Source organism: Epinephelus moara, chromosome 19 (assembly GCF_006386435.1).
Source record: "Epinephelus moara isolate mb chromosome 19, YSFRI_EMoa_1.0, whole genome shotgun sequence".
Lineage (NCBI taxonomy): Eukaryota > Metazoa > Chordata > Actinopteri > Perciformes > Serranidae > Epinephelus > Epinephelus moara.
In genome coordinates, this window is record NC_065524.1 from 26,725,974 (window position 1) to 26,736,768 (window position 10,795).

General features: G+C 43.6%; 1 protein-coding gene across 3 annotated transcripts; it reads left to right on the forward strand.

The window, feature by feature from the left end:
* Nucleotides 1-2,085: 2,085 nt before the first annotated feature.
* LOC126407103 (monocarboxylate transporter 9-like) lies at nt 2,086-10,025 on the forward strand. 3 transcript variants are annotated; one of them, XM_050071788.1, is made up of 6 exons: nt 2,086-2,262; nt 3,558-3,815; nt 5,131-5,274; nt 6,294-6,389; nt 7,215-8,093; nt 8,371-10,025. In XM_050071788.1, the coding sequence occupies exons 2-6, from the start codon at nt 3,617-3,619 to the stop codon at nt 8,553-8,555; spliced, it is 1,503 nt and encodes a 500-aa protein (XP_049927745.1). In that variant the 5' UTR covers nt 2,086-2,262; nt 3,558-3,616; the 3' UTR covers nt 8,556-10,025. The 3 variants fall into 3 exon arrangements, with proteins under 3 accessions (XP_049927745.1, XP_049927743.1, XP_049927744.1); XM_050071786.1 differs by lacking the exon at nt 2,086-2,262 and adding an exon at nt 2,316-2,763; XM_050071787.1 differs by lacking the exon at nt 2,086-2,262 and adding an exon at nt 3,281-3,419.
* The last annotated feature ends 770 nt before the right edge of the window (nt 10,026-10,795 follow it).

A 10,795-nucleotide genomic window follows, 5' to 3' on the forward strand; every position in this document is an offset into this window, starting at 1 on the left:
CTACCAGTGGCCGGAAAAGGCTGGACTGAAAGACAGCACATAAGCACCAATCATGGCAGCACAAGAACAGGCACTAGTACAAGATCAATAGAAGCAGGGGTCTACCACACCAGACAGGACCCCAGGTGCAGGCCGTACAAAGACACTCCTGAGACAGTTCAGCATATAAAAGCAGGGTGTAAGATACAGACAGGAACAGCGTGCATGGGACGCCATAATCAAGTGGGTGGCATAGTGTACAGGAACATCTGCACTGAGTATGGGCTGTAAGTCTCAAGGTCAGAATTGAAGACACCTCCGAAGGTGGTTGAGAATGACCAAGCCAAGATCCTGTGGGACTTCCAGATCCAGACTGACAAACTGGTTATGGATAACCAACTGGACATCGTGTTGATTGACAAACAACAGAAGAAGGAAGCAGTGATAGATGTAGCTAGCCAAGCGACAGCAACATCAGGAAGAAGGAAAACGAGAAGCTTGAAGAATACCAAGGGATGAAAGAGGAGCTAGAAAAGATGTGGGGAGTAAAGGCAACAGTGGTGCCAGTGGTGATCAGAGCACTCGGGGCTGTGACCCCCAAACTGGGAGAATGGCTCCACCAGATTCCAGGAACAACATCTGAGGTCTCTGCCCAGAAGAGTGCAGTCCTAGGAACAGCTAAGTGCGCATCAAACTCCCAGGCCTCTGGTAAAGGAAAGGAATATACACATATATATATATATATATATATATATATATATATAGATATATAGATATATATATATATATATAATGTGTCAATAGATGTATTGAATAACTTGTACAAGCAAGCAAGTGAAATTCAGCACCAACATTGATTTTGTCACTAGTGTGCCATAGCTGTTCTATAATCCACCCCCACCCCCACCCTCCCCCACACACTGTCCCCCACATGCACTATATCTGGTTGAAACTGGTCTGGGGCGACATGTCAATGCAATACCAGTGTAGAGTACAATTAACTGTGCCTCCCTTGTTCTCTTTTTTCACATAATTTTTTCAGGCAGAAGGGGATTACGGAGCCTAAATCTTTTCTTTAAGACCCTTCCTGGCAGCAGACCTCAGCTATGGGAAAAAGCATCAAAGTTCCTGAAGAATTTGAGGTGCATTCAGTGTGAAAACCAGTCTGACGACCTCTGATCTGCTCTCTCCATACCTTCCTTGTCCTTACCCTACTCTTTGTCCTTTCATTTTCACGTTCTGTCTTTGTGTTCCTACTCTCCGTCATTTCCCCCCACTCAGCTCCTTTGCTTTTTTCTCTTCTGACTTGGTTCCACTGTGTTTCTGACCTGAGGTTATGAGAATGGGAGCAATCACATGATGATATCACTCTATGCTGCAGCTACAGTGTGACTAAGAGCAGCTCATCTCTCTGCTCTCAAACCACAGCATGAATGCATTAAATTGCCAAGATGGGGAGGAATATTTGTAACTGACTTTGGGCCTGCGTTCACTTAAATGTAATTCAAAACATGTTTAGTTCTTGTGTGTTTCTTGGTAGGAAGACTATTATTTAAGATGGAGCCAAATAAACTCCACCAAGTTATGCAGATCTTAGTTATGTGGAACAATATAAAACTCTCTCACAGCATAGGCCTATAATTCATGTGTTTCCTTGGCCACATATGTTTTATTTTACCACTCTGTGTTAATGTATGCCTACTCTTTATAGCTCACATACGTGTCCATATACTAGTCAGGCACGAACTGTCTGTACTAAAACACTAAACATATCCTACAGTCGTCTCTCTTCCCTTCTGTAGGATTCCCTTCAGGATATTTTTAACTCATGGTAGCTGCATGTGAGACTGTCTACATGTTGCTGGGTATTCGCATATCACTCATAGATTTCTAAAGGTTTAAGCAACCTCTTGTTATCATTTTAGTGAAGGGAGGGTAGATTAAGATTTGATTTAAGAGATTTCTGCATGTATTGCTTTAATCAGTGCTCACCAGGGAGAGGACTCCAGGCAGTGCGCCCTGCTGGTGCAGTGTGGTGGTGTTATTACCATTCATCAACCGGTTCAGACTGGACTGAGGGCCATATAAACAATGTTCCTGGAGAGAAGGAAGCCCATACACCCATCATCAGCACATGAACCCCCAACTTAGAAGTGTATTTTGATAAGTTAAATCATTTTTGTATGTTTAAATGATTTTTTTGTGATCATTATTTAAACTTAATTCAAATGCTTTGTTTGGTGCTTTATGAAAAGAACATTATTTGGCCAGGAAACCTATCAGGTAAATAGTTTTTTGTTTGTGCATGTGTGTCTTTACGTGTGCACGCTTCTTATTAGGTTTTCAATTAACATTTCAGATGTAGTCTAGAAGAAACAATAAGTATATAGTCTGACCCATAAAGTCACAGCCGCTACATGTGAGCGCGAAGGGGACTTTTCTGCGGTGCGCTCCAGGCGCGCAAGAGGAAGCAGCGCTTTTCCTCCCGTTGCTGCGTTCAAGCTGCTGCTGGACCAGCGAGAACAGCTTTGAACCGGTTTTGTCGCCGGCTACAAAGCCGTATGAAACTGATGCACAATGCGCACTGTTGAAGCAGGGTGCTCTCCCGACACACGGGCATCATAGATCTCAGCTTACCAGCAGCCGTGTGCGATGCTTTCTCGTTCATGTCATTTGTAGTGATTTTGTAAGAAGGGATTTTAATAGGGAAACCATCCTACATGGAAAGTTCCTGTAGAGCGCACAGCTCTGCAGGGTCCTGCTGCTGTTTTTGTAGATGCTGAGGTGAGTGCTGCATGTTTTTAACCAAAATAACACTGTGCCTGTGTTTGTATTGAAGCATTAGGATAGGATATGATGAGAAAATATGGTTATTGCTGCTGATGAATACAGATGTCATTTGAATCAGCTATGAGCATACAGTCATGTTCCTCAGAATATCACGTTATTTAACGCAAGGGGAAACTATCTATTTACTGTCAACATGCTGTAAGCCTGCTTTGGATGCAAACACATCTGAAATGTGAGGAGCTTTGCACCAACTCCCCCCTCCTCATAAGAAGTCTCATTGTAAACAGTGTGGCCAGGGGGAGTTGATGCTGCTGCAGTGATGTATAAAGTTGCCCTGGGCTATTAATTATTAATGAAAGAGGTCTGAAAAACTTGGGTCAGCACAGGAGACAAGTGTCTCCCATATGTTTACTAAGGATCAGAGCTGAATCAAGGAGGAGGCAGGTTTAAGGTGCAGGAGGGGAGCACAGAGCAGTGCAGTTTGCTTTACTTTCTCCTCCTCCAAGGTGTGGTTATGGAGACAGGAACAAAAAGGGCAGTTGCCTATGGCTAAGTTGCAGTGAGTTTGAGTTCAGGACCTCACACAGGTGGAGCTGCCTGCCTGCCCCGGGCCAAGTGCTGCAGCAGCCTTTACTACATCAAGGCTTTACGTGAGTGTATATCTTGGAGGCTTTTGTAGGTCTAGTTTAAAATGCTCTCGTATAACTGACATTTACTCTGCTGATCTTTTTGTTTTTAATTATCTTTTGAACTTACCACTATAATGTTTGTTCTCATGTCATTCCCAGGACCCTCTTCTCTGTCAGCGCTGTAGCAGACCCCAGAGGGCAGCAGTAACATCAGCACCATGGCTCCATCTACTGAAGTACTGGACGGAGGCTGGGGATGGGCGATTGTTGTGGCCTCCTTCCTGGCCCAGCTCCTGGCTTATGGATCACCTCAGTCGGTGGGCGTCCTCTACCCGGAGTGGCTGCACGCCTTCCAGGAGGGCAAGGGCATGACGGCCTGGGTGGGATCCCTCGTGGCTGGAGTGGGACTGATAGCCAGTGAGTAGCACACACTATAATAATGCAATAATCTTCAACATGGGTCCAGTTAGGGGTTAAAAAGACAAACTAAATGGATGTTGAGGTAGATCAGTGAGGGTGCTGATACTGCTGTGAAGTCATGTTAGAGACTCGTTGACAGAGGATGAGTGCAAATAGCCTAAAATATGCGTGTAATCTTTGAGCCATTTTTCCTTCAGATTACTGTCATTAGGATAATGACATGCTGAGCAGTAAATTTATGTTTTGGCACTGCATACTTTTATAGGCAATGCATCTGCTGACGCGGGATTTCAGGAGAGATACGATATCTGCTTGGCGCTAGAAGCACAGAACGAAACACTCACCTTTACACCTATCTTCCTACCATTTCCATCTCAATCATGATACCACACAATGCCACTGATAACAAAGCAGACACAATACTACTTGTTCAAAGTCTGGATAATGACTGCTGTGTTAGAGCAATGCAGCCTATCATAGACGACTATATTTACTATAGCCACAGGTGTTAAAGAGTTCCCCTCACTGTAATGTTTCGACATGATAGAGAGATGAGGCAATGTTGTGACAAAGATGGGCACTTTGTGGCTCCCTGAGCGGAGTTGCTGCTATTGATTTTCGAGGAGAGCAAAGCAAGTGCAAGTCATCCATGCTATGAATGTAGGAGGATCACTTAGCCCTTAATCTGACCATAGAGGGAGGAAAAGAAAGACAGATTGCCGGGGAGAGAGACACAGAGACATAACAGACACTGTATTTGTTGAGCAAGGTTGCTTATATGTGCTTAATGCAAAAAAGGAAAAGAGATGTGACTCCATGGTGTAGGCTGCTGTGTGAACAAACCCTTCAGTAATGTCTGGGAATGATTATAAAGGTATGCTCAGACTGTGTTGAGTCGACTGGATCAGTGATAGATAGGTCTTGTTTGACATTTCTGTGTAAGGCAGAGCTCCCCTGCTAGCTCGGCTTCTTGCTGTCATCTTCCTCAAAGGGGTGAGGTGAAAATCATGACTGGACAGATCTGCCCTCGGGCCTGGCCAAGTCCTGGACACGTGTGCCAGCTGTCAGGCAGCTGCAGCACTGCAGTGTCTGCTGCACTTCCTCTGCCTAGTCGGGAAGGAAACCAGTAAATGTCGCATGATGAATGAGTCAAGCAGCTTTGATTTTCTCAAGAACTCTTGTTCGTTATCCAGAAAACAACAAGTGAAGAAGCAGAAGAGCAACACTATCCTTTGTCCCTGAATGTTTTTTGCTCCCCTGTCACTCACTTTATTTCACCTGTATCTCTTTTCTCTCTGTCTCTTCGCGTCAGGTCCTGTCTGCAGTGCCTGTGTGGACAACTTTGGAGCTCGCCCTGTGACCATCTTCAGCGGCGTAATGGTAGCGGGCGGCCTGATGCTCAGTGCCTTTGCTCCAAATGTCCAGTTCCTCATCTTTTCCTATGGGATCGTGGTCGGTAAGGAAACACCTGGGGTGTCACTGTCCTGCTAATTTTACACAGCACTCTACCAGAGTTAAAGCTAACAGTGCTGAGACCTGTCAAAGAGAAAGTCAGGTACAGGCTGTCAGTGTGAGAAAAAAAAAATTGTTTGATGTTGCTTTGATCACGGCAGTTAACTAAGCTCCTTATCCCTCTAACATACGAGGATCTCGTAACACATTGTATAATAATTTCAAAGAAGCAGGGGCACATGTCACGTCTTACTATTATGCAACACCAGAGGCTGATGTTACCCTAAATTACCAGTCGAATGATGCATTGCCACTAAAGTATGTAGAATCACACTGGGACAAGCCCCACTGTTGAGCATTGCACCATTTGTTTGACATTGCTGTTTGTACTTTTTAGGAATGTTGACAAAAAAACAGAATTATGGCTAAGCCTGATCCCCATGTGACCCTTTATTGCCTCTGCAGCCTCACCGGTGTGCCCGCGTGGGCCCAACACCACCTGTTATTATGCATTAAGTGACAGCTCAGCCGTGCTTAATCCTGGTGAAAACCCCTCGCAGTCAGCACCGCCTTTTCGCACAGGCATCACATCGCTGGAGAGGGGAGGCCATGCATATTTGAAGACAGTTATTTATTTTTAGAGCTGCCCTTAGATGATGGTCTGCGACTGTATGTGCACGTGCAGCTTGTTTACCACTCATCGTATGCTTCTTTTAAGTTTGGCTGATTGTGTTGCACAAACAACCCAGTGCACCTTTCCACCCTTATGAATTTACAGATTCATGTACATACTTGAAATGATTTCCTGAGGTTTTGCAAGGTAGAAGACTGATATACATATCTTTAGAATTTCAAAGAAATATAAGTGGCCTTTATATTAAACATAACACACTTTCCAGATATCCACTGTGCAATTGAATTTCCACTGTTGTGTATTTTTAGAAGTGAAAAGCTTTTGTCCCCTTTCACCTGAGCTAATGGAAATCCTTCCTTTGTCTGTCCTTGTCCTCTCTCCTACCACAGGCCTGGGTTGTGGTCTGGTCTATGCAGCCACGTTGACAATCACCTGTCAGTATTTTGACAAGAGACGCGGCCTTGCCCTCGGCATTGTCACCACAGGTACTGCCGCCCCCTCCCTCTGCCCTGAGCTCACTGGGTGCACAACAGTTCTCCATGCTCAGTGCTTTCATGTATGAGCTGCTGGGAGCCTTGGGATGCTGAGGTAAACATCTGTAGAGTAGCAAAGGCAGAGTGATCTCTTAGGGAGAGGTGGGGACGTGGACGGGTGACCAATAACTAGATCCGGTTTGGCTGAGAATCATGAATTAGATGGCATTGGTTTGGTAAGGTTGATAGTTTGAAGCCATATTAGACAGGATAGCCTTTGATGAGAAAGGTTATTAGTAGCACCCAGGGTTTATCTTTGAGATTTAAATTGGTCCATTATTAATTCAGAGCTACACAGTCACAGTCTAGATATTAAAGAGAATTTTAACATCCCATGAAAATCTTGTTCCTGCTGACCTCCAATGGTGTAACCTTGCTGCAGTGATGTGAAAGTGTACTCCACTTCTGACCACACCCATCACCGAGGTGAAACAGGCTTTAAGCTTTTAACCAGATGGTGGTTTTCATGCTGGTGTTAAGTTACTCTATAAAGACATCAAAGCCAGTATTGTAAAATCTGATCTTTTCTGGCTCTGGCGCCCCCCAGTGGCATTATCAGAAAGGGTGGATACAACCTGGCAACACAGGAATTACAGACTGCACTCATTTTCATCAAGATTCTCTCATTTTACTACAAATAAAAACTCATGTCGTCAGAATAATTTATAAGGTGCCACGCTCACATAAAAGTCTACACACAGTGGCTTTATTATGTAATGATTAAGCTGCCACTTTCTTGCACAGACCCTGAATTTCTGTTTTCCTTTGCTCACCCAGGCACAAGTGTCGGAGCGTTCATCTATGCCTCCGCTCAGAATGAGCTGATCGTGCTGTACGGCCTGGATGGCTGCCTGCTGATCATTGGAGCTGTAGCACTAAACCTCATGGCCTGCGCCGGTTTCATGAGGCCCCTCAACATGCCAGGGTACTACCTCAAACAGAAGGCCGCCCTGGAACGCAACACAGAAGAGCAACTTTTCGAGAAGCCCCCATTGGATGACCTGATGATCACAACAGGTTCCAAGTCAACCACTCCAGAGAAAACCCTGACGGTGAAGGAGCTGCTCATCACCATCGATTCAAAGGACTTGGCCGTTCAGACGGAGAAGAAGAAAGGCAGCTTCCTGTCTGGGTTGGCCATCACGAAAGTCATCAAGAAGAAGCAGCAGGCCTACTCCAAGTACATGCAGTCCATGAATGAGATCCTGCAGGACCAAGCCATGGTGGCCTTCTGTATTGCTGTCTTCCTGTTCAGCTTGGGCGCCTTCCCCCCTGTGCTCTTTATAGAAGATGTGGCGCAAAGTGAAGGACTCATTGAAGAAGTTAGTGTCATTCCTCTTGTATCAATAGGGGCCATCGCCACCTGTGTGGGTAAACTAGTGCTGGGTGTGCTGGTGGACATCAGGTGGATTAACGGCATTTATCTGTATGCCTTCACCATGTTTGCTGGAGGTCTAGCACTGCTCCTTATTCCCATCACTAAGAGTTATCTGGGACTGCAGATATTGTCTGTTGTCTTGGGTTTCTTCTCCGGAAACTGGTCTCTCACCTCCTACATTACCACAAAGATTGTCGGCTTGGACAAACTGACACAAGCCCACGGCATCCTCATGTTCTTCGGGGGATTTGGGATCATGCTTGGACCCCCTGTCGTAGGTAGGAGGACTTGTCTTTACTTAAAATTGTAAGATTTGCTACAATGGTTAGACAGAGGAGGCACAGATATAGATACAGAGATAAACACTCTTGTAAGGCCATGTTTTCAGAGACATTTCAGAAATCAAAATGTTAAGTCAGACAGGCAGGCAGAGCAAGGAAAAGAGCATGTCAACTTCAATAAGTAACCAGGTTGTAATTTTTAGCAGACTGCTGCATCTGCAAAGAATTCCTGCTGACTCTGCTCACACTGTCTGTTTTTCTCATCACTTTCCAGGGTGGTTCTTTGACTGGACGCAGTCATATGACTTGGCGTTCTACTTCAGCGGGGGCTGCGTGGAGCTGGGAGCAGTCATTCTCTTTCTGCTCAACCTTCCCTGCTGGAACAGGAAGCGCTCCGAGAATGACAGACCAGACGTCCATTACACCAGCAACTGCGAGAAAGTTGCCTCTGTAGCTTGAATATGTACCGTACATAAGGACTCTAAACTCACCCCTACTGCCCAGCAGCTGTCCGCTGATAAACTCTACCTGAACCACCTCTGGGAGGAATTTTTCTTTATTTGACTTCAGGAGTTTCCTCCTTATTTCTGCTGCCAGTTTCTAATATACCAAAATACTCGCCAGAGGTTTTGAAATACAGGCCTTTCCTCTGTACTTTGCCTGCATTTCTCAGGTTCAAACCATATACTGCAGATCTTTTTAAAGGTTTGACTCTGATGCCTTTGTTGATTTTTTTTTTTTATTATTGCCTCATTTTACGAGGTCAGCTGAACAATATTGTTCATCTCCCAAATTCTACATTGTGTTTACGTAAACACTGGTTTTCACTTTACTGTAGCTCTGAAAAAAAAGATATGGTGCCGTTCGTAACACCTGGGAGAAACATTGTTGGGTGTTTTAACACAACAACAACATTTGAAACCACTCTGTAAGTGCACAAAAAATCTCCCAGAAATCTTACTGAAACGGAGGATACAGGGATCGGAACGAGGGATGGAACGCTTTTTGATAATCGTAATTTAGCAACACTTTTTTATTTTGTATTTTTGTTTTAATATATATAATCTTATGTACACCACGCTGTATCTTTCCAAAGCATCAATGATAGTCAATGCCTGTCAACACACAATGCCTGTTGGAACAATACAAAAGCCTTGCTAGATAACTTTTGAGTTCCACATACCTCCTGTTTCTAGATCACATAGAGACATTTTGAAAACGTTCTGGTGATTCAAAAACGTGTAAAAACACTGAAGAGATCCTACTGTATTTCCATCCTTAACAGCATGTTGATTCTCTTTGTGGCATGATTATCATGACCTCTGCTGGCAATCGATTTTGACCAGGCTGGTCCTTTTCCATCATTGTACTGTGTGGTATATGTTTATGTGTATGCTGTGTGTGTACGTGTCTGCGCACACACGTTCACATAAGTGCACAGGTGTGTGTCTGTGTGTGTGTGTGTGTGTGTGTGTGTGTGCATCGTTTGATAAACTTTTGTATTAGCACTAGTTTGTAAAGTCCTATGTGCTAGTGACTTTTATATGCACAAACCGGCCATAGAGCTGTAAGAACTGTTTTTTGTTTCAGTTGGAAGTTGATTATTGTGATCATAATTGTAATGAAGACATTGCAATAGGCTTTTAGAATCACTTGAATGTTGTTAAATACTCCACTACAAATGTATTTTTGATAGTTCCAGTTTCAGGCATAAGGGTAAATCTGGGACACTAGCGTTTTGTGTTTGTAGAGGGTATCTGCAAAGTGCAGATGACGTTCAATTAATACTTATCTAGAGGAGACAGTGTGTTTGGCTGTCACCTTTTAGCCACTCTTATTTTGTATGCCAGTATTACAATATTTATGTCTGTTATTGTTTTATTATATCCTTTTATTTAAAAAGTGCCAATAAAAGATATTTGGATTAAGGATCATGAGTGTCAACGTTTGTGACATAGTTATGGAGTTTGAATTGCATTTTAAGTCGGTTTAGAGCAGTAAGGGACTGTTGTTCATCACAGGAGGGGGAAATGAGGTGTGACGTGGTGTTTACAAATATTGTTCCTCGAGCCTCCCTGAGGGACTGGGGGAAAATGTATGACCCTCTCCCCACAGTAACCATTTTTAAAAATATATGTACACCAAAGATACAGCACAGAGGATGTGAGAGTTGTCAATAAAACAACAAGCTAATCTTTTGAGCAAAATGAAAATCCTCCTTACAAATTGTATTATCACACAAGCTGTGTATGCACAGCAGAATACGGGCGTGTGATAGCTACCTGTCTTTGGTCTGAGCAAAGGCACAACAAAAGTAAATAGGCCTAAACATCACACACACACACAAACACACAGCATGCACAAAGCCAACATTAGCAACATGTGCAAATAATTACCATTTTCCCAAATGAACTGTAACAAACAAAACTGTGGCTGCAGCAGCAACAGTGTTGTAGGTTACAGGTCACTCGTTACCTTGTTGAAATTGTAATAACATATAATATTCATTACTTCATCAAAGTGATGTAACTTATTTTTGATTACTTTTTGACTACTTATCTAACATGTTTTAAACTGAGCAATAAAGCTGAAAAGTCCTAGAAAAATATGTGCATAAATAAAATTTGTTGCAACTGCTTTGCTGACATGTGTTGTCCAGAAATATGCCAGAAGAAGACATTCCTGCATGACGAAAAGAT

Bases quoted from the DNA above. Each gene is read 5' to 3' on its own strand.
- LOC126407103 (XM_050071788.1), top strand. From the start codon at position 3,617: ATGGCTCCATCTACTGAAGTACTGGACGGAGGCTGGGGATGGGCGATT. The intron at 3,816-5,130 runs GTGAGTAGCACA...TCTTCGCGTCAG, and splicing joins TGGAGTGGGACTGATAGCCA to GTCCTGTCTGCAGTGCCTGT. The intron at 5,275-6,293 runs GTAAGGAAACAC...CTCCTACCACAG, and splicing joins TTCCTATGGGATCGTGGTCG to GCCTGGGTTGTGGTCTGGTC.